At 34.7% G+C, this 22,057-nt stretch overlaps 1 protein-coding gene across 1 annotated transcript in view; it reads right to left on the bottom strand.

Moving 5' to 3' along the window:
• Positions 1 to 22,057, bottom strand: part of TRPM7 (transient receptor potential cation channel subfamily M member 7) — a 158,274-nt gene that overhangs the window by 16,864 nt on the left and 119,353 nt on the right. Inside the window, exons 25-35 of the mRNA XM_042783693.1 lie at positions 21,342 to 21,526; positions 20,376 to 20,508; positions 19,047 to 19,762; positions 16,856 to 16,920; positions 15,499 to 15,558; positions 9,563 to 9,659; positions 6,810 to 6,877; positions 5,173 to 5,207; positions 2,955 to 2,980; positions 520 to 570; positions 374 to 439 (exon numbers count right to left, since the gene is read on the bottom strand). Coding sequence (XP_042639627.1) covers positions 374 to 439; positions 520 to 570; positions 2,955 to 2,980; positions 5,173 to 5,207; positions 6,810 to 6,877; positions 9,563 to 9,659; positions 15,499 to 15,558; positions 16,856 to 16,920; positions 19,047 to 19,762; positions 20,376 to 20,508; positions 21,342 to 21,526 — 1,502 coding nt within the window. The remainder of the gene's footprint in view (positions 1 to 373; positions 440 to 519; positions 571 to 2,954; positions 2,981 to 5,172; positions 5,208 to 6,809; positions 6,878 to 9,562; positions 9,660 to 15,498; positions 15,559 to 16,855; positions 16,921 to 19,046; positions 19,763 to 20,375; positions 20,509 to 21,341; positions 21,527 to 22,057) is intronic.

Below are 22,057 nucleotides of genomic sequence, written 5' to 3'. Positions count from 1 at the left end.
TTTTAGAAAGAAATTACAATTCTAAATACTTCTGAGTAAAACTTTTAGACAAGAGGTTTGTGTTACCTGTTTCACAGAGCCTGTGACATCAATTTATCTAGGCTTTTATTGCTAGAAAATAGTTCAAGCTTTTCTGAATTAGAATACACAATTGCTTCTGGATACGCCAGAAGAGAGGAATTTATTACTTACAATGCTTCTTCCTTCTATTTATATATAACTGACCCTGGCAATATTTACACTACTTAAGAACTTATATGAAATTGACACTTCTTAATGTGATCCCTCGTTTCTGCCCCCACCCATATTCTATGTAACAGCTAAAAACCAAGTATTAGCAAAGGGTTTATCTCCCCCCTTATTTTTGATTTACCTCTTGGAGGCACAGGTGTGAATGGAATGCTCAATGATAACCTCATCAAATTATTTCTTTCCACAGCTGCATAAAAGTGAGGGAGAAATAATAAAATATCTGAAAGTTCAAAATATTACTAAATTTTGTTTTTAAATATCACTGACCCGAATAATAGTAATTTGTATCCATAACTGGCTTGAACGGAGAAGCGAGACCTAAAATGGCAAACAAACAAATGAGACCCTTTAAAAATTACCCGTGAGCATAAATTTTTTCTCAGACATTGTAATATACTCAAGTTTCAAAATAATCTTTTATGTTACCTCTTCTCACAAATAAATAAATAAAAACATGTCCATTCTCTGCTGTGTATACCACCCTTTTTTCATTATGTCAGATTAGTGGTAAAGTACACTCTAACATTGGGAAGTGAAGAAACAAGTGATGTTTCACACTCTCTCAACTCCTGCCACAAACTGCATCCTTCTTGTATGACCTCATTCAGGGAAAAAAAAAAAAAATCTCTTCCAGGTTTTTACTTTTGGGGATTGGGCCTGTGGCCATGTAACCATTTTGGCTGATCTACAGAATGATCACTTTTTTCTTGCAGGTACAGGGTCCATGAGAATATGATCTAAGATGTGAAACATAGGGGGGAAAAAGGGCCCCTTCCTCCTCCCTAAAATATGTTTGAGGACTGCTTTTACCTGTAGCAACAAGAGAAAGAGAAGAAATCCATCTGCTATATTGCTAGGTTTCTAGAAAGCAAATAAAAAGAAGCCTGTTGTCTGATGGGAGAAGTAAACTAGTTAACAGTTTTAATACTGTTACAGTTAAGTATATGTGTGTGTAAAGTATAAGACTACAGAAGAGGGTTACCTAATGCCTCCTGGCTCAGAAGAGGCTAAAGGCTATCACAGAGAAAGACGGGGGACAGATAGTAGTTTGGAAGTTAGTGATGTGTTCTGAGCAATATTTACAAAAGCATATAAAAGTGCACACTACACTTGGGAAATGGAAAATAGTTTAGTATGAATAGGAGAGCAGTTTTCAACACCAATTGTTTATCAGAATCACACCTGTGGAACTTTTAAACATACGTTCATTCAGGTATCACTCTAAAAATTCTAGCTATATAGGTATGTGTCATCAAAGAATTCTCTATAGGTGATTTGGATATTCAGACAAGGCTGCAAATAAATAATCAAGAATATAGGCATACAAGTAGGAGGTGAGGCTACCGAATCAGGGAATGCCACATTGTACTGCCAGAATGGTGCAAATGGTTAATGCCCTTGGTTGCTACCTGAAAAGTTAGAGGGTTGAGGGCATCCAGAGAGGTGCCTTGGAAAAAAGGTCTGGTGAAGTACTTCTGAAAAATCAGCCACTGAAAACCTGTGGAGCACAGCTCTACTCTGATACACATTGGGCTATGAGTTGTAGTCCATTTGATGGCAACTGATTGGTTGGTTATATGCCATGCTAAGAAAGGACACTGGACCCAATGACAATGAGAAAAATGTAAAGCAGAGCAGTGATCACATCAGTCAGAAAGATCATTTTGGTGCATTTTGGTGGAAGAAGACAGATTGGAAGTTAAACTGGAGGAAGTGAATCTAAACTGGTATCACTCCTAGAAAAACCTAGTTGGCAATAATTACTAAAGGTAAACATACGCATCCCTGCTGACCCAGCAATTCCACTCCTAGGTATATGCACAACAGAAAATACACGTTTACCAAACAACATGTACAAGAATATTCCTAATAGCCAGATGTGGAAAGCTAGTGAAATGGCTATCCAACACTACCATTGATCAATTCAATATATTCATACGAGGAAATACTACATAATAGTGAGAATTCACAAACTCCCACTGTACACAGCAATACTGATACGCTTCATAAACGTGTTAAGGGGAAGAAGTCAGACACAATAGAGTACGTATTGTATGATTCCATTTATATTAGGTACCAAAACAGGCGAAAACCAATCTATGATGGTAGGTAGAGGCAGGAGTTGTAACAAGAAGGGGGCAGAAAGGAACTGGAGTATTAGCCTGTTTTCCAATCTGGGTACTCAGGTTACACGAGTTTGTTAACTCTGGAGAATTCACTAACATGTAGGCTTATAAGTTGTGCTTTTTTCTGTATGCATATGAAAAATGAAACTGAAGAAAATGTTTAAAAAATGATGACAGTGAAAAACAGAAAGCAGGAGTGGGTACAGTAGAGGATGGATTCTAGAGATATTTGAAAGATAAATGCAACGGAACTTTGTGAGTGAAAGAGCAAGGTGTCAAAGCTAACTCTCATGTTTCACCTAGCTGAAGAAAGCATTCTCTAAAACAGATTATAAGGAGCAAGCTGGGAATTGGGGATGAAGAGGAAGGGGTCATAAGATAATCATCCACAGTGACCTCCTATGTTCATGGAAACATCTATACTAAAGAGAAACTACACTAATGAGAACTTTCAATGACCTTGGCCCCTTTCAAAGATTAATTCTAAAATTCCTTACAAAGAATAATGTAGTATTTTCTAGTAAAGATCACATATGATTCTCAACTTTTCCTATGAAATCTACCGCATGGACTCACCATTTAATGTTCCTTCTTCAGATGGCCTAAAGAAATACCCAAAAAAATATAGCGTAAGTTGTATCACAATTTTACTTCAGGCTGTTGTTATTACTGTTAGGAGTCATCAAGTTGATTCTGACTCATAGCAACCTTATATGTGAGAACAAAACACAGCCCGCTCCTGCACCGTCCTCACAATCGGTACAATATGTCTGAGTTCAGTGTTGCAGCCACTCTATCAATCCATCTTGTTGAGGGTCTTCCTCTTTTCCTGCTGTTCCAGCTATCTACCATTTACTTTTTGGTTTTATGAAGTTACCATAGATCATTAAAGGAATTCTGAGAATCTCTTTTGTTTGAATATCTGCCATTTCCAAACATATGCCAGTCTCAAATCCATACACAGAATACCTATATATATGCATCTATTTTACCAACAACTTTTATCTCCCATGATAAGCCTATATAAGCAGTTCAGTGCCAAACTGAGGCTCAATAAAGTATTTCATGACTTCTTTGAAATGATTTTGTAGGATTCTAAAAATACTGTAACTGGTGGACAATGAACTGAAAAAAAAAACCCCGCAAACATATGTTATTTTGCAAAACTCAATTTCTAATGCAGATTTTTTTTTTTTTTTTAACGTTGAATACATTTTTTGGTAACAACACCCATCAGCACCAAGTTGAGGCTCTTTTAATTCCATGGACTCCAGTGTAAATTAAAGACAGGTGTAGTAGAAGGCAAGTGGAAGGAAATCAAGAAAAATGGGTTAGAGGCTTAGCTCTTTCATTATAAAGGTATGTGGCCTTGCTTAGCTCTCTAAGATCCAGAAAAGACTTTTGGAGCAGAGGACCTTTGAAGACTTGCTGCTCTTATATTCTATCTGAACCTGAATTGTCCTGATGACTTTCACTTTAACAGTAGAAATATTTTCTTACAATGAAATATTTTGATCCTAGCAAAATCTTCGGAAGACTGAAGAAGAATCGATTTATTTGAATTATGGTGTTGAACTAATAAAGTGGTTGCAACATGGGCTCAAATGAGTGTGAGGACGGTGCAGGGCTGGGCAGCATTCTTTTCTACTCTACGCAGGATTGGGACGAGTTGGAACCAACTCAACAGCACCTAACAAAAACCTAACAGCATTAATTCCTTTACTTGCTGGTAATAAACTACTTTATTTCTCAGTATCCAAAGTGAGCTGACCAGCTCCACATTTCTAGGTGTTTTATGGGTCAGGATTCTGCAAGAGTGGTCCCTTGTTAGATGCCTAGATGCCTGAATTATCATCAACTTCAAGTACATATTCTTTATTTACAACCTTTGGTTTTGTTTATAAAAGACCCTAAGGAGGTTTGACAATTAGTTAAGTGTTCCAGATGCCATTTAGAATAAGGCTACCCAAACAATTTGAACAAATGCTTATCTCATGTGGCTCCTGTCTTTAGTTATTCCCTTCTTTGTATATTCAAATCCATTTCTGATGCACACAAAGGGTTAGACAGTAATTCCCCTCACACTGGCTTCTTTTTCAAGTAGTCTTTATCACAGATTAACTCCACCATGCTTCCTGCATCAAATAAGTGTCAATATAAGATTTTTTTTTTTTAAAAAAAACATCCTAAGATACTAATTTCCAGACTGGAAGAAAGAAGTTACCTTTGATTCTTCTTTACCTTTATGTCTAATCTGTAACTAAATGTTTTTATTTTCTAGAGATGGTTATTTGGACTGTCCTTTATTTCCACTTTTGGTCCTGGATATCACATCAGCATTCTAGTGAATCCCTCTAAATGCAGGTTTTCTGGTGTACATGGAGTATCACTGGTCTAATCATCAAAGAACTTTCCAAAAGCAGGTGCAAAGTTTATTGATTATGATGAACAGTGAAGTTAAAAAGTATGGAACTCATGTTTCAGACTGTCTTTGAACAAATTTATTCAACAAGCTGGAAATACGAATAAATAATAATTTCATAATTTTATCACTATATGGAAGTTGCCAGTAGAGTTCTAATTATAGTATGATTATAACCATATAAACCAATAAATTTAAATTTATACATTAACTATTAATAAATGTAAAGACGAGATGCCAGAATAAATAATTATCACCCACAGGTAAAGGAGTGTTAAAGAGATAATGCATAGAGTTAAAAAAAAAGAAAAAAAAGATAACATTCAGCAACTATGACACTCCTCAGGGTAAAGATGAAGAAAGCTTACTTACATTTGTCTGTTTGATGCTGTATCTTGTAACCAATCCTTTAGCAAATATAAACACACACACACACACACAAAAAATAAAGCATAAAATTTCTAGATGAAACATAACTGTTTAACCCTGTTTTTGTTTCCTATAGTATGTTTTAAGAATGAAGGGCTGAAAAGTAAATATGAATTCCTTGTTTCACACAACTGAACTGAAAATATATAAATGAAATGAAGTATCATAAGGTTATTCCACAAAGTCAAATTAAAAAAATTTCAGAAGCGTTATTTCCTACAACATAATCATAACCTTTCTATGCCTTTAATTACCAGTACTTTAAAATTTTTAATCATTTCTAAAGACACTTTCATTTCCTTAAAATAAGTATTTCTATGATTTTAAATGTGTCTCTCCTGCCTAAAGAGAATCACATCTAAGTATAAAGATGAATATTAAAATTATGCAAATTTTAAACACTTAAAAATAGTCATTAATAACAGGCATTTAACTGCAGATTTTTTCTATGTGTATATGTACGTATGCATTTTACTCTCCTCTTTTAAGGTCAATTGGATGTATATTTCCATGTCTCCTTTTCTGTAACATATTCTCCATCTACTTACTAGTTCTGTGTTTCATTCTGCTCCAGTTTAAATCTGTTATTTAATCTGCAGTTTCTATTCTAGATTTTTTTTCAAATTTATCAATTACATTGAATAGTAGTTTCCTTTTGTTAATACTTTCTTTTGTCTTTAATCATGTTAAAACATACTTCATAAGAATTAACCAATAATTCTACTACCATATGTTATTAATGGTCTAATCCTGTTTGTGTGAAATGACTCCCATGAATTTTGTAATTTGGTATTGTGAGCATATCAGCAATGGGTCTTTATCTGTGGCAAAACTATGCAGCTTAGATTCAGAACATGTCCCTACAAAAAAGACTTGTTACTGTGACACTCTTGTTTTTACTAGCTCCTTTCCTATATTGAAATAATTTTTTATAATGTAATTAAAAAAAAAAACAACACCCTATCTTCTTATAGCAGAATAGATACATTGACTGTAAGGGTGTGTGTGTGTGTGTGTATTTATTTATTTATTCTCTCTTCCCAGCTACTTGCCTTGGTTGCCAGTATCTGCTTTTAAAGGGCATCTGCAAGACGAAAAATTAACAGTTGGCTGGGAATTAGTTCAAATAATCAGTTTTAACGCAGGCAAAAATTCCTGCCTGGTCACTACAGGAAGAAATTATTTTCTATAACTGCTACCATACACTGATGTTAGTTTTCTAAAGGTAAAATTTTTTTGAAAGCTTGGCATAATCTCAAATGAAATACCACTACTTTTTGCAAAAATATTATTTACAAATGTATTTTATGACTCTGATTTTATTGTTGTTACTTGCCAATGAGTCAATTCTGACTCATGGTGACTCCATGTGCGCACAGAACACCCCCACAGGGTTTGTTCAAGGTTGTGGCCTTCAGAAGCAGACCACCAGGGATGCTGTCCGTCTAAGGCACCTATGGGTGAATTTAAACCACCAACCTCTTGGCTAGCAGTTGAGTGCTCAATGTTTATCCCCCCCCCCCGGGTGTCCTTCAAATTTAATTTTAAAATATGCATTTGTTTAATAGAAATGTACAAACCGGCAGTAAGGCTGCTCTGGAATCTACTATATGAGTTTCTTCTGCAGATGGGCTTCTGCTGTTTTCTACTAAAAGAAAAAAAGGTGAACAACTAAATTTTCTTGAATAAAAACAGCCAAACATAAAAGGTTTCTAGACATAGTACAATCTTTGTTAAGGTAACTTACTTTCACCCCAATACTTGCTGAACACAAGTTACATGAAGTCCATTGGGCCTCTTAGCAATACTTCAAAATTACTCATTTTGTTTTTGTGAAAAGGTTTTTTTTAAACTTTACGCATGGAGGTCTTTCTGTATCAGTATACACCCAAAACCAAAACCACTGTCATTGAGTTAATTCCCCATGTGTTACAGAGTATAACTACTCCACAGGATTTTACTGGCTGTCATTTTACAGAAGCAGATTACCATGTCTTTCTTCCATGTTGTCAGGTGGTTTGAATGCAAATTGTTTGTACCACCCAGGGACCCATCAGTACACATAGAGCTTCCTTATTCTTTTTTGATGCTTCAATGAATGTCATGCTATAGACATATAATAATTTATGAAACCAAACTCTTACAGATGAAAATTTGGTCTGTTTCCCATCTCTTGCTATACATAATAAACAATGTTGGAATGAGTAACTTTGTACATATATCATTTTACACTAATGTAATAAAAACCAATCCATCTACCTTGACTTAAGATGCCACCTTTTAATACTTTATCAAAAATGAACTTTATAGCAAGGTCATCTTATTAAAAAATTAGTATGTTAAATTACAAATTAATTTAGAATTTATAACTTTATGATACAATAAAGGAAAACCTCAGGATATATAGTGAAAGGAAATCCTGTAACAAAAGTTGTTTTCCAGGTGTGGAGGGCAGAAAAGACCACTGGCTCTGGACACACCGTTCTCAATGGTGTGAAACATTATATATCTGAATATCTTGAAGAAACTTAGTAAAAGAGCAGAGAATCTAGAGTGTTGATCTAACCAAAATTAAAAACTAATTACATTGTTGGGAAAAGGTAAAAGGGATATGTGTGTGTTTCTGTGTTTTCTAGGAATGCAGAATGGGTAAAAGGGCTCAATTCTTGTCTTCTTTATTGGGAAGTCAAGAGATACTGCCTAAAACTGAAATATGAAGATATAATATAAACATGCTACTTCAGAAGAACATTCACGTGATCTGAAAATAATTATAGTTTTATTTCTTCCTTCCTAATCCTTCTACCATTTCTTTTTCTTACTTTATTCCTTTGGCTAGAATGTTAGATATAAATGGTAACAGAATGTTTATTTTCCATCTTGGGCTTTCAATATTTCACCATAAAGTGTGATGTTTCTGAAAATTTTCTGCAGGTACCTAAATCAAATTAAGGACACTGCATTCTATTCCTACTTTGCAAAGAGTTTTAATCGTAAGTGGATGCTGAATTTTATCAAATGCTTTTCCTGCAGCCTTTAACCTTTACTATGATCAATTTCAGTAACTGCTTTTTAATGTTAAACCAACTTGCATTCCTGCAATAAACCCAACTTGGTGATGACAAATATTACTGAATTCAATATACTAAGAGAATGAATGGGGAAACAATAGTTAGATGGACAGGGTAACTGTGTTTTCCTTCAAAACGCTTTAAATTACATGCATATATAACTCTGACTCATAAAAAAGTTTAATTATAAGCAAACACCTCCAAGGCATACTGTTAAGTGAAAAATTAAAAGGTATGGAACAACATGTATCGGTATTCTACATTTTGTGCCAAAGTGGAGAGAAAGAAACTAATATATAGTTGTGGTAGTTAAGGCTGTATGTCAACTGGGCCTGGTTGAGTGGCTTGGCAGCTAGTGGTGGTTATTCCACATGATGAGACTGGCAATCAACTCCTTGGTGGGATCTACCACAAGCAGCTGAGTAGCTGTTTTAAGGATGTGGTCTGCTTCCTCTATATAAGCAGCAGCTTTGGGAATGGTCTCTAGCTTATGGCATGCTTGAACCCTGCATGTAGCTATGTTGTTCAGCAGCCTGCCATGCTCTGCTGACCTTGGGACTTTCAATGGACTTGATTTAAAGGCCTGCTGTGTGGTTTGGTAACATTGGGACTGTGCCTTCTTACTTGTCAACCTTGGACTTGTCAGTCTCAGCAGCCAGCAGCTGAGTGAAGAAAAGCCTCCAGCTTCAGTGGGCCGGGAGCAGGAGGCAGAGCTGAAGCCCAAGTTTTCACCCAGCCCCTAGAGCCTGGCACTTTGAACTTGGACTTAAAGCCTCCAAACTGTAAGAGAATAAACTCCTGTTTGTTAAGGCCATCCCATTTGTGGTATATTCCTGTCAGAGCGGCACTAGGTAACCAAAACAATAGTCATATATAATCATACATGCATAATGAAAATCTGGAAGGGTAAAGAAAAATAATAACAATTATATACAGGGTTTGCGTGAGAAGACTTCAAAATGCATGCGTTTTTATTTAGAACTAAATAAATGCATTAGCTATTTTTAAAAAGTTACACTAAACATGTTGAATACATGACTACACCACAATAGACTGATTTGTAAAAGCGAAAATCAACAGATTTGTAAAAATACCAGAATGCTAGGATTAAGTGTTTTATTCCAGACTATAGTAGCAATAATACACAAGAATCTTCATCTTATAATTCCTGGGCCATCAGTCAGTTGTTTGACAGACATAAATACATTTAAAGCTTAAATGACTACAACTGCTAACATAATTCATATGGTCAAAATACTCACCTTGTTCTGAATGAAGAGGGACAGAAGTTTTGTGACACTCAATGAATCCAGGACGAGAACTCCCATGTTTCAAAGTGTTTTCAGGAGGAATATCATTCTGTGTATTACACACATACATAATTTTAAAACAACTGAACTAAGTTTCAAATCACTGTGCTTAGTAGTATAAGAGTCCCTAGATCTAGTTAGCTCAACATGATTTATTCTACCTGGAACCAAATAACCATACAGATATGGTTATTTTCTTCAGTGACAATCTCAGAAATTGCTGTAAAACACTACTTGCTGGGGCACAATTACAGAGGCTTCCTTGATATATCCAAACAATTCATGGAATTGGTTTACAGGGTTAAAAGGCTTGGGTCCATAGTCTCAGGGGACAATTTAGTCAACTGGTATAACACAGTTCACAGAGATAATGTTCTTCACCCTTATGTGGTGAGTAACATCTGGGGTCTTAAAAGCTTGTGATCAGCCACCTAAAATACAACTATTGGTCTCTACTCATATGGAACAAAAGATAATGAAGGAAATCAAGGCTCAAATAAGAAATTATTCCATTAACAGCCTACACAAACCACAGCCTCTTCTAACCTGAAAGTAGAACAACTATATGGTGCCCAGCTACCACTATTAACCATTCTGACCAGGCACACAGTAGAAGGTCCTGGATAGAAGAAAAATATACAAAAAATGCAAATTCCTAAACAAGGCCAGACCTATTAGACTGACAGACACTAGGAGAACCCCAGAAACTACTGCCCTAAGGTAACTTTTGAATGTGGAATTGAAGCTATTTCTGCAGGTCACTTTTCAGCCAAATAACAGACTGGCTAATAAAATAAACAACAGTAGGACCCATGAATAATAAATACACTCCCTTAAACAGTGAACTATATGAGATCAAACAGTAAACATTTACCCAAAAGCAAAGGTGACAACGCAAGAAGGGAAAGGAAGCGACATCAATGGAAACAGAACAAAAAGAACAGAAATAAGAATGCTGACACAATGTAAAAACTGTAACCAATAGGAAGGAACAATCTGTATAAAAATTGTTAAAAAACCCACCAACTGCTATCAAGTCCGATCCGACTCACAGCAACCTCTCCCTTGGGTTGCCGAGGCAGTATCACTAAGAAAGTAGATTGCCCAACCTTCCTTCTGAGGAGTGGCTGGTGGGTTTGAATCAGGAGCCTTCTGGTTAGCAGTCAAATGCCTTAGGCACTGTGCCACCAGAGCTCCTAAAATTGTTAAAGGGGAACCTAATTTGCTGTGTAAACTTTCACCTAAAACACAAAAACCTAAAAACACCCTATGTCGTTATTGTCCATACATCCATCCTGAATGAATCCTTTTACCAAATTAATAGAAGTTCATAAAAATTCTGGGAAAATACAGAAACTGTGTGGAAAATACAACTATTACCAATTTATCTAGGATTAAAAAAAAAAGTGCTGTCTTACACTAACATCCATGTATTATTCTTCAAGTTTTGGTTCTGGCACAAATATAATACTATGCGTGTGTGTGTAACATTTTTTGAGAGGTACAGTATTTCTTTTTGGAGGTCTTGGCAGATTATTTTTACTGATTTGCTTAAGCTTTGTATATGTCTATTTGTATGAGTTTTGTCTAATATGTTGGAATTTAAAAGTGTTTTACCTATGCGTTACATTTTTAGGTACTCAAATCTCTTCACATTTTCCCTTAATATTTTCTGTTACTTACAGGTTTAGAAAGCTCTCTTGGCTTTACTGGTTTAATTTCTCTTTTATAGTTATTTCTATGAGTTGAAATTTTACTTTTAACTCTGGAAGTGATCTGAGCTTATGAAGTGAGATGAGAACACAACTTGATATTCTCAAATTTCTATCCAATTGTCCAAAGTATTTATTGACAAAGGATTCTCTTTTTCATCAATTTATAGTGCAACTCTCCTTATTAAATTCTTACTTGTGAAAGTGCTTTTTTTGGGTTAGCCAAAATGTTTTACTAAATATTCATGTTCCACATGTTCTAGCTTTAGTATTTTAGTAAGTGATGGTTAATTCTCTCTTACTTTCTTTTTACCCATTTATTTTTCCAGATAAACTAAGGAATTGCATCAAACTAATATGGGAAAGGGAGCTCTGGTAGCGTAGTGCCTAAGGCACTTGAATGCTAACCAGAAGGCTGGTGGTTCAAACCCACCAGCCACTCCTCAGAAGGAAGGTTGGACAATCTACTTCTGTAGTGATACTGCCTCAGAAACCCAAAGGGGATGCTATGAGTTGGGTCCGACTCGATGGCATGTAACAACAACAACAACAATATGTGTTGATCTGAGATCTTCACATTGTTTTGCATTTCCAACTGTGAAAAAGATGACATGGCTATGTGACAATAAATTATTTCTAAGCTTCTACTACCTCTCAGAAACAATGGGTTTCAAAATGTTACCACTTCAATAAACTAGTACTTGCATTAAATTTATCTCCCAAGAAACATAAGCTTTAATGTTCCATGTGCTTCATATTATAGTTCACTTAACAAAGTCAAGCTTAAAAGTACTAAACTTTTATCTGTAGTCATAAAGCAGACCTTAATGTCCTTTCTGATTTTAGATGCTTTTCTTAGAACAAGCTCTAGTTATTTCTTGTTTGCTTTCTTCTTATTATTTTTAAAACACCTTCCTTGAGAAGGGCTGCTTATGCACAGGGAGATAGCTCAGGGGGCAGGAGAGTATGGAGGGATGGACACTGGGAAGAGGTAACTATGGGGAGGAAGTGGGAGGGAAGCTGTTGCATTACGGTAAACTGTGGTTAATGACATGCGACAAAGTATATGTGAACTGCTGTATGGAAAGCGAATTTGCTCTGTAAATCTTCACCCAAATCACAATAAATAATTAAAAAAAAATACTTTCCTTGATATACCCCTTGACACAATAACATATCAGTCTCATAGAACCATTTATGACAGAGATTCTAGGCTGGGGTGATGGAAGGGCTTCAGAGGATTAGCAAAAGTCTGCACTATTAAATAGAAAAAAAATTGTGTTTTTGCATTGTTCTAGGGAGAAGGATCTGTCGCTTTCACCAGATTTTCTAAGGTTCACCAAACATCTCTGACCATCTGATTAACAGCACAGAGCTCATTATTCTTTTATTACAGTCTGATATTTACCCCTCTTAAGTTATTTACCCTATTTTGCATAAATAATGTGGCTACACATATAACATGCAGAAATTAGTATAGCATGATTACAAAAATAACGTTGAAGGGGGTAAGATTTACACTGTTGATAAAAAAGGAACAGCACACACATTATTTGTGTAAAATTACACTACTGAAAATTGTTTAATTCAAAGCATAGTCACCATTTTTTTGCTAACTCACGGAAACTTGTAATTTATTCTTGCTTTTACCAGGAAGTTATCTGGCCACTTAAAAAACTTCAACACATTCCTTTTAAGTTAATTTATAACAATGTTAAAAGATAAAATCTGCAGGAAAACCCTCATTCTCATCCTTTCCCATGAAGCACTATATATTTATCATAAACTTTATTTCCTATGTACATCAGATGCTTCACAAGGTCAAAACAATGCCACAAAGATGCAGTGATACCTTTCTTTCAAAGACTGTCAGAAAACCTTGTTAAGACATTTTAAGATTCCATTAAATAAAAATTAAGAGAATGAAAGTGTGAACCAGGGTATTGTTATGAAGGATTGAGAAAAGCAGAGATATTTAAAAAAAAAAAATAAGAAATCAGTTAGTCTTAGCTGTTGACTAGATGGGAGGAGCAGGATTTTTGCCTTGGTGAAGAAGAATAATGATATTAGTAACAGAGGTAAGAAATACAGGAAGAACATGTCCCTTAGCAGAGAGATGGTGAATATGAGATTTCAACATGTTGACCTTGAGAATTTTAAGAGTTCCAGCTAGTTAGCAGTTCTAACCTTCACTGTGGTGTCATGCCAATTCTCTAAAGAGAACCATTCCCAAGATTAGTTTCTCCATATCCATTCCCAACCCTCAGAGTTCCTGGATAAAATCCAAGGGGTTTTAAGTGATAAATGACATTTCCCAGCCTTCATTACATTCAGTTGTGATCATGTGACTATGTATTTTCACTCTGAAAAAATATGTATTTAAAAAGTTTTAAAGTTTGTTTTGCTTTGAATTCCAGAGTCAGGGATGTATGCTACTTCTATGACTGGCTCATAAAAACATCTGTGCTTCTCTGTGCTCTTTCTCCTTCTTTTGGTTGGATACAGAAAATTACATGACATTGAGGTTTGGCAGAACCACAAGACAGAAAAGCCAATGTTAACCTATGTCTCAGAATGACTATATGGAGGAAAGCTATCCCAATGGGTAAGAAATAAACTACTACTATGTTTGAAACATTGTATTTTGGGTTCTATTTGTTCAACAGTTGAGTCTACCCTAATACTAGACCTCTTTCCAGTCCTATCTCCTACAATTCCCTCAGATGATGAACCTATAAACTAGTCAAACTAATATTTACTTCACTGTGTCGTATACATTCTTTATCTCTGAGTGCCATTCATGCTTTCACTTTCTGAAATACTCTTATCTGTAGAATGGCCTACCTATCTTTCCAAAGCTCTGTGTAAAACCTTCCTCCATTATGAAGCCTTCTCTGATCTCTTCAGCAGGAAATATTTTCATTCCTCTAAATAAGTATTTCCCTCTTCTAAATAAGTATAAGACTTGTAGTCTGGTGACAGAGTCATGTAAGTGCACAGGTTTAGAGTTAGATAACCTGGGGTCAAATGCCATCTCACAACTGATATCTATCCTACTAAACTGTGTTACTGTTAATAAGTATCTGTTAAATTTTAGGACTCCAATTCCCCACTTAGTAAATCAAGGTATCTTGTAAAAATATTTACTAATAATAAAGTGAGCAAATATATACTACCCACTCATAAAGCACATCCCATTTGAATAAGTGTATTATAAGAAGACTAAAGCAGGAGGCATTGGGCTCTGTTACACTGACACAGAGTGATTAAATAATTGTGTAAAAGTAACATACTGGGTTTGGCTTTTTAATAAAAGGATATTTGCCTATAGGAAAAAAATATGATTGGTATATTTTATTAAGCTTAAATAATTCCAGATTATAAATACTCAACTCACTGCCGTCGAGTCAGATCTGACTCACAGCAACCCCTCCTTGGGTTTCCGAGGTGGCATCACTATGGAAGCAGATTGCCCAACCTTCCTTCTGAGGAGTGGCTGGTGGGTTTGAACCACCAGCCTTCTGGTTAACAGTTAAATGCTTTAGGCACTATGCTACCAGAGCTCCCAGATTATAAATAGTTTTACTAAAATTTATAAAGGCTCATAGAACACTTCATTTACCTATAAAATTCAGTTCAGTTGAAAACTGCTAAAGAAAAACCCTACATTGGAATGTAGACATACAATAACATACATTATAATAAACCAAAAAAACCAAACCCATTGCCACTGAGTCAACTCCCACTCATAGCAACCCTACAGTACAGAGAGAACTGCCCCGTAGGATTTCCAAGGCTATAATCTTTACAGAAGCAGACTGCCCCATCTTTCTCCTGTGGAGTGGCTGGTGGGTTTGAATTGTTGATCTTTTAGTTAACAGCCAAATGCTTTAACCACTGTACCACTAGAACTCCCTATCATATATCATAATAATTATAAAATCAACTTTGGTACAGTTTGGTCCATTTTTCCCATTTATTCAACTTTCTCCTTCACTCTAAGTCATTATAAAGAGTAGAAAATCCAGATCTTTCAAAGTATGTTACAGAACTAAAATGGTTAGAAAACACTGTTAGTCTTTTGATATGTACACTGAACTTACAATACCCATTTCCTCGATTTATGCATATTTTAAGCTGACTTTCTGACTTCCACATATACTAAAGAGACTTTACCTGATGTTTAGGCATTTCTCTATCCTCCAAAATCACGTTTCTTACGTCACTCTGCTGCTCCTATTTGAAGTAAGAAAATCAATCATGCAACTATTTACTGAAAAGCAAACATGGTTAAGAAAAACACACATGTAGTCATTACATCTCAATGTGCCCATCATCACCAATTAAAATTCTCAGTTAACAATATCTAGTTAATAGATATTAACCTAAGTTATTTAATGTAGTACAACTCTTTAATCAGAATATAGGTTATAAAAAACACAAATGTTAGTATTTATATAATCAAAATGTATTTGTGTCTTTTATATGTAGGAATAAATAAGTGATGTGCCTTGACAATAACGATACAGTTAACTTTACAGCATACAAGGATGCATCATTCCCAGAAACTCTTATGTCAACAAGGAGCTCTGGTGGTACAGTGATTAAAGTGCAGTGGTTAAAACATTTGGCTGCTAACCAAAAGGTTTGCATTGAAGCCCAACAACTGCTCAGTGGGAGTAAGATGAGACAGTCTGCTTCTGTAAATATAGCCTTAGAAACCCTATGGGGTAGTTCTGTCCTAAAAGTCACTGTGAGTTGGAATCTACTCGATGGCAGTGGGTTTGTTTTTTTTGTTTTTCTTAGGTCAACATCATTTCCTTGGCATTCCAAACCAAACCAAACTCACTGACATTAGCCTTAGGAAAAATCTCATTTTCATTATATTTATTATTTGATCATTTCCACAATTTAAATTCTTTAAGGGATGAAGATGTTAAACACTTTTCCAAGTCACTGAATGATCTTGTGCAGTGACATTATTACCCTTAAGGCTATAAACAGTTACAAGAAAATTTTAAACAGTTGAGAAATAAAAACTAATTTCCAGGTAGGAATCATACTTTTTTTTCATCAGGTACTCTATACTGTTTAAAACTTACTTAAAAAACATTTATTGAATATTAAGTTTTAGCTGTTTATGCACATTATACTGTAGTTACTGGCATACACAGCTTTTCACTGCTAAACTGCAAGTTTCTTGAGAGTGAGGATTATGTTCCAATAAACTTTTGGGCAAAGGAAAGAACTGAGCTCAATATATAATTTTATTGATAAAAAAAATCATACAGAGAGAAGCAAGTTTAAGTGGAGAAATGACAGGGTAATTTTTTTCAATTTATCTTAGTTAATACAAGAAATGCCAAGCTATTGGTTCATTTTTTTCACAGCTTAAAATGTCTAGGTCATCATGTTGATCATAGTCTGAGCTAAGACTATTTTTACTGGGAAAAAAAAGTCAGTCTTATTTTGAACTAAACCCCAAAGTAGTGAAATAAAACTGAATTGTGCTGTGTTATAAAGATTTACTTACAGAAATTTCTTTTACCTTGTTTGATGACTCTTTAAACCTCTGTAAATTCATGCTATCTCTGTGTCCTTTAACAGCCAAAAAAAAAAAAAAAAATTAGAACAAAAGATCTTTGTTCTTTGTTTTTCCTTGTCTATAAAAATAACGCCTATACATAAAGCCTAGAAAATAAGTGATTTATGCTTTCTTCTCCCCTCAAAATTTTGATGGCTCTGCACAATCTCTTTTATCTTTTAGTTCCTGTGATAAATAATATTGAAAATATTTGTCACGAAGCTAGCTAGGATTAGTAGTTCAGTTTATAGTAATGACAAAAGTAAAGGCCTTCTGAAAGAATCCAACATAATATAATAACTTAAAATTTAAAATGAAAACAGGTAGAAGAGTCATTTTTACTTTTAGTAATATAAAAGCAATATCTATCTATCCCTCTCAGTGCTAATACATCAACAAAACCTGAAGTCAATTTTTAAAAAATAAATTGGGATAGAAAAAGTTTGCTTCTAGATCCATAGTGAAGTCTGCACATCCTAGCTGTAGAGATTAATATGCTTAATACCAAGACAACTCGCAGGACTGACCTTACTGGTATTTATGGAGATTCTATATGGGCTTAGCATATTTTCTGAACAATCTGTAAACAAGTTCTAAGACAAGAAAAATTTCCAAGTTGGGAAAGTTAGAACAAGTGTTAAAGACAAGGTAGAAGGCCACCTCGTGGAAAACTTAAACCTTGAAGAGGCCAAGGGCCCCATTCATACCTTGGAACATTCTGGTTATGCTCAGATTTCTATTCAGAAACCCAAGGTATATTCTAATAATTCTTTCCTGAATACTTTAACCTTTACTAATTTAACAAAAAAAATGTTAGAATATCATATTCTACCAAATATTAGAGACATAGCTAGCTCTATGAAGTATCTTCTCTGAGTTTTCCCTCCAGATGGCATACTTGCAGCATTTAAATATCCTTAAATCTCCATCATCATTTAAAAACAAAAACAAAAATCAAAAACTCAGCACATAAACCAAAATTTTAGCTATTTCTTTCTCCCTGCTGTCACCTTTATATTCTCTCCTCCCATTAGATATTTATTGAACTATAACCTGGCTTCTTCCCCTGCCACTTCCTTCACTGAAACAGTTTTCACCAAGGTCACTAATGGGTCATCATGGCCAAAATACTTTTTTTTCATACCTTATTTTACTTAAGCCTCTGAGGTGTAAGAATTACTCCTTTCTAAAATGCTCTCGTTTGTGGATACCTAAGCAGGTAGAGCATAAACATCCATTTTCCACGTATGGTCCTGAATTATGCCTGTTGTTCTAATGTAATTATTAACAACGTACCCTTTCATTCTTAAGAGTCCTGGTTTGGATAAAAAATTATATAGTCACCCTATTTATAAGATATTGCTCTTTACTAGTTATTCTAGCGTTCCCTGTGTATCTTCCTATTGTTTAACCAGTACTTAAGAATTGTGCTCAAGTTCTTTCAACGGGAAATTGATCAAATTCAATTGAAGATCCTTAAACTCAAGACAGAGTACACATAAATTTCCCACATCATTGTGAGTATAATAAAATGCACCAATGAGGTATGTGCCAATCTAATTATCATAGCTCAATTCAACCTATTTGTCCATTTCTGATTGCTTTTAAATTTTTTAGAACTATACTGAAAAGGAACTCTGGTAGCACAGTGCCTAAGGCACCTGACTGCTAACCAGAAGGTTGGTGGTTTAAATCCACCAGCTGCTACAAGGAAGCAAGACTGGACAAGCTACTTCCATAAAGATTTACCACCTTGGAAACCCGATGGGGATCGCCATGAGTTGGAATGACTTGATGGCACTGGGTTTGGTTTGGTTTGTTTCTTAATACTCTATTGAAAGAAGGAACTGTTGTGGCATAGCACCTAAGGCATCTGATTGCTAATGATTCTAACCCTCCAGCTGCTCCACAGGAGGAAGTTGGGGCAATCTACTTCCATAAAGACTTACAGCCTCAGAAACCCAATGGAGTTCGCTACGAGTTAGAATCAACTCAATGGCAGTGAGTTTTTAATTTTATACTCTACTGAAAAGGTAGTCTACTTGTTACACAAGTAAATGTTTTTATTAGCTTATTTACTTATAAAGTGATAATTATAATAGATATTATTAATGTAAGAATACTGGTTTGCCAAACTTACCTACAAATGCTCCAAATTCTGTATTATCTCCTTCTGCAGCTTTAGAGCAAATAATCTCTTGATCTTTGGTAATAATTTCCAACTGGCTTTTACAACTTGGCTGGGATGGTGTACTAACAAAAAACTTGGTTGGGGGGGGTGACAGATGTGGTATGCTATTAGATGAACTACCTAATTTTTGATTTTTACTAAATATCTTTAAGATTTCTGCTCCATGTATTCTCTGTCGCAGTTCTGGAGGAGAAACAGCACTTGGGAATAAGGCACTACAAGAGGAACCAGCCTCTGGAAAATGGCATTCTTTTTTCTGGGGTATTACAGGTAAATCCTGACTAAATACATTACTTTGGGGATCTTTTTCACCTTTCATAAAAATATTACAAAGAAAAGGATTATTACTTTCAAGACCACCTTGAGGAAGAGAAGAGCTAAGTGTATTTACAACACTGTGCTTTTTCCACACAGAAGGTCTTAAAGGACCATCTTCAATAAGATTTTGAGCCAAATGTTTAGAAATGCTCAATTCTCGTGTGATTTCATTGTGAACTTTGCTAGCTTCTGAAGCTTTCTGGGCAGTGAGTGTTTTTAATGTATCTACAGTCAGGGCTGAGAGATCTTGCAAATGGCCAATTTGGGAATCTAATGACTGTAGTGATCTTTTTATGTAGTTGACACGATCTCCAACTTCTTTAATTTGAATGCACATCTGCTCCACTCTGGGGGGGAAAAACATTTTTTTCCATATGTGAAAAATGTATGTTTTCGAATTTTTTTTTTTTAAATCTCAATTAATGATAGTAACAAAATCAGAAATTTTACATACACTCAAACAAGGTGAGATGGAAATAAGGTAAAGTTACTCATTTGTGCAAGGTACACTTTTTGTTTAAGAAAGATCATGTGCTGATCCTATCATGATGATACACATGGTTTAAACAACCATTTTTATTTCCCAGGCAATTTATTTCAAATTCCTTAAGTCAAAGTAACACAAAAAATGTGACTATAGCTACAAAGACACAGACACAGAACTTCCCTTACTAATACTGTAACTATACAAACACCATGTATTATACAATGTAGCAAAGGTAATGGAAAGAAATAAATGCTTTAAAATGAGACACCCCACCCCCCCAAAATACATTAACTCTTCTCTATCCTCTGAAACTGGGGTGAAAAATAATAAGAGATTGACTTACTTGAAGTATTAGTAAAGAATTGAACTTCCTCCTACCATATAATGTGAAACTATTACTAATTTTTTTAACACATGAAACTAATAAAACCCATTCTGACATATAATCAATTATAATTAAAGTGCTTCTGAACCTTTCAAACGTGACACGAATTCTCTCTTCACTCCCAGAATAGAATTTGTCATCTTTTTCATTAAAATACATCTCAACACACTGCTCTTCAAAATCATGAAGTTTCTTTTGATCTTCTTCTGTCAAGAAAAGTTCTAAAGGGAAAGAAGAAAAAAATTCAAAGAAGAGCTATCAAGCATCAAACTTTAGTTAACGAGTTTTGTTAATTATTCAGGGTTCACAAACTATATACATCATCTACAATTTTCTTTTTCTTTTTACTGCTGTGCCTCTAAAGCACTATATAATTAACTCTCTCTTCTTGACTCACAGTGAGATGTCAGCAAAAACAGTTTCAAGAACTCTCTGTTCTTCTAATTTCCTTTTCCTACTCAATACCCCTCCCCTGCCTCTCTCTCATATCTTTACCCTCACATATCCAGGCAGAGAAATTTAAGATCTGACCGGGTACAATAGGAAGCAACTGTAAAATCTGAAGTTCTCTAATATAGTGATTAGTCTCATGTAGTGTAGAGAATGCATTAAGTGTTATGGTTTTACTTCCATCTTAATAAATCAAACTGAAACACTATATTCAGAAAGTTTAATACTAAATCCACTTTATAGATCTTTAAATTATTTTGTGTTGAGGTTAATATAACCAAAGTCTTTACAGTAACATTAGCCAACTAAATCAAATTCAATACTTAGCCCTCAGTGCAACACTAGTAAGTGATCAAATGAAAACATTTGCCTTTATATATATTTACACACACACACATATATATAAAATTTTTTTTAGTGTTTTTTAAACCTTTTATTGTTACTTGGGTGAAAGTTTACAGAGCAAATTCATTTTCCATACAGTAGTTCACATACATTTTGTCTTATGACACTGACTGCAATTTTCCACAGTGCCAACAGCTCACTTCCTACTTCCTCCCCATGTTACCTCTTCCCTGTGTTGCCTTGATATATTTTTACTTACTTGGTCCATCTGAGGTCTTATCTTTTTTTCTTCTTCTACATATGCAGCAAAACAAAGAAACTATATGGCTAAGAATGATAAGCGGTGGAGGCAGAACTGGTTTCTCATGATAAGCCATAATGAAATGATAACGTTGGTACTTCCATACAATATTGGAAATTGCCTTCACTTGTAAATATACATTGCTTGAATAACAAAGAATAAAAATAAAATTTAGTCAATCATATTTTAAAGCTTTAAATACTGAAGATTTCATTGTCATTTTGTTCTATACAAGGATTCAAAGAAACACTAACATAAGCAAGACTTAAAAGGCAAATTAGAAACTGGAAATAATAGATGTAACAAGTGATAGGCAAAAGGTTGATAATGTTGAATGCCTTAACCAAAAACTCTAGAAAAAACAGGCAGAGAACATGATTTTAAAATTATTTATTAATGGCTAAAACATAAGAAAATATTCACCTCATAGTCATCGAAGAAATGCAAGTAAAAAACAAGGTCTTTTCATATACTATCAAATTGTCAACCATTAAAATGTACTTATACTCAGTGCTAGACAGGGATGTAGGGACACAGACCCATTTTTTGACTTAAACGCCAAAGCCCTAAATATGTAATATGTATGTATGTGTGTGTGTGCATACATTGACCAGTTCTACTTTAAAAAAAAATATTCTAAAGAAATATTAAAGAATTGCTCAAAAGATTTAACT

The sequence above is a fragment of the Orycteropus afer genome, unplaced genomic scaffold (assembly GCF_000298275.1).
Source record: "Orycteropus afer afer isolate SDZICR_OR568_19922 unplaced genomic scaffold, OryAfe1.0 scaffold00026, whole genome shotgun sequence".
NCBI classification, from domain to species: domain Eukaryota; kingdom Metazoa; phylum Chordata; class Mammalia; order Tubulidentata; family Orycteropodidae; genus Orycteropus; species Orycteropus afer.
Note: the sequence above shows the minus strand (reverse complement) of the source record. Positions and strands in the feature narration are given on the sequence as shown.